Below are 1953 nucleotides of genomic sequence, written 5' to 3'. Positions count from 1 at the left end.
TCCCTAACATTCTGTGATTCTGTGTGAAAACTGGGAAAATAAGTGCAGACGGATATCAAGGAACATCACAAGTATAGAATGGCTCCCATATGAAAATCTACTAAACAGGTGAGAATTCAGCTGGGAAGACCGTCTGCCCTCTGCTTCTGAGTGGGGATATGACAAGCTAGAAAGTCCTAAGTAATTTAGGTAACATAAAAAGTGAAGGGGAAAAGTTATTTGCTCCCGTAATACAAGGATGAGGGGGCATTAAGTGAGGTAATGTTCAAAAATCAGTTCAATTAGATACTTTTTTTAAATTCGGGAGTCATTGCCACAAGATAAGGTGGGTGCCAAAAACGTATACTATTTCAAAATATGATCAAATGAAATCACAGAAAGAAGTATTTTGCAAGATGCATTAAAGTCAATTATACTGTTTCTGATTCAGAAATTACCTGAGTGGAAGCTGGGCATGTTATGGAGAAGTATTGGTATTGCCTTGCAAAGTTTTTGTATTCCATAGGGTTTCACCTTTGGCACCTGCTGGAAGCAGAACAAACAACTTCGCTTGACCAAGTTCTGGTTCAGGTTCACCCACTTCAGTGTTTTGATGCTCTTATGAACGAGAGAGAAGTACCACCTTTATCAAGCTGTTCTGCAGTGCTGGTGTCTTGGGTCAGGAATCTGGTCATTTGAGGTTTTTCCCTTCTTTTTTACTTATTTTTATTATCCTTGTTTCCTGATTGCAGGCAAAAGAAGGAGGAGCTGTCACAGAGGATAGCTGAAGAAAGAGCTCGCCGAGAAGAGGAAGAAGCTCGCAGACAGGAAGCAGAAAAAACCCGAAAGGATGCAGAGGAGGAGCGGGAAAAGGAAGAGCGGCTGCGCCGACAGGCGGAAGAGAGACAACAGAAGGAGAAAGAAGAGATGGAACGCATTCAGAAACAAGTACGCTTCCTCCTGGCATTTCTGTGCCAGTCTGGGTGGCAGTGAAGTAGATGCAGCAACACCTCTTAAGCATCATGTGGTTTAGAGGGATATCTAAAATTTAAGTGCTTTTATATATAAAGTGAATAGGGTCGTGGCAGAGTTCATTCCATTGAGTGGTTCAAAGAGTAAAGATATTTCTTCTAGGCAAAAAAACATATCGTAGGGAATTGAATTTTGTTTTTTCCCCTGTAGAATTTATTTATTTAGAACAAATCCTTTCTTATTCCTGATAAATTTTGATGAAAAAAATCACTAGAGTTGTATTGGGGGATTTTAATGAATAGTGTTATACCAGAGACCTCTTTGTCCCCACAGCTATAGAAAGTCAAGATGCCAAGATAACTAACTATTCAGAGTGTTGGAGACATAGCACTGCTGAGTTCTAATCCGATGCCCAATATTGCTTTGTGTGAGGCTAGTGGGTAGGTTTTTGATCAATTTCATCAAGCCAAGGAGAACCTTTACCTGGTGCAGTCCTCCTGAAATCAGAGGAGTTGCTCAAAAGACATAAGAGTAAATAAATCAAAATAGAATTTTTCAAGTGCTCTCATTTTTGATGGGCACAATGTTGGTTTACTGGCCTTAGGAGAGGCTGTAGTAAGCATTTTGAATAGGGTTCTTCTCTTCTTACACATGCTCTTACTTTGTGCAAGTGCTTTCTTGCCCCCAAAATTCAGAACTCTAATCTGCCTCATAGACATTATCTTTTTTTTTCTTCTGGAATATAATTAAATGTATGCTTTTGAAAATAAATGTTTAAAGCATTATTTTAGTGAATATAGATTAGAAACTGTAGTTTTATTTTTCAGAAGATGTATGGTGCTTTCTTTGAAATGCTAAACTGAGGTACATCCCCAGTTTAGCTCTCAGAGATAACACACGTCCAAGGTTTTTTTTTGATGTTACAGGCTTAACAAACAAACTGTTGTAGTAGTTCCATCATACAATGCTGTGGGGGAGCAAGGCCCTTCTGCAGGATATTCC

At 39.1% G+C, this 1953-nt stretch overlaps 1 protein-coding gene across 1 annotated transcript in view; it reads left to right on the top strand.

The window, feature by feature from the left end:
• Positions 1 to 679: 679 nt before the first annotated feature.
• Positions 680 to 1953, top strand: part of LOC104527503 (ensconsin-like) — a gene marked incomplete at its 5' end in the record, with an annotated part of 15579 nt that continues 14305 nt past the window's right edge. Inside the window, one exon of the mRNA XM_010171238.1 lies at positions 680 to 927. Within this exon, the coding sequence (XP_010169540.1) occupies positions 680 to 927 (248 nt within the window). The remainder of the gene's footprint in view (positions 928 to 1953) is intronic.

The sequence above is a fragment of the Antrostomus carolinensis genome, unplaced genomic scaffold (genome assembly GCF_000700745.2).
Source record: "Antrostomus carolinensis isolate BGI_N321 unplaced genomic scaffold, ASM70074v2 scaffold16217, whole genome shotgun sequence".
Lineage (NCBI taxonomy): Eukaryota > Metazoa > Chordata > Aves > Caprimulgiformes > Caprimulgidae > Antrostomus > Antrostomus carolinensis.
The sequence above is the reverse complement of the archived record's forward strand: the minus strand, read 5'-3'. Positions and strand labels throughout refer to the sequence as shown.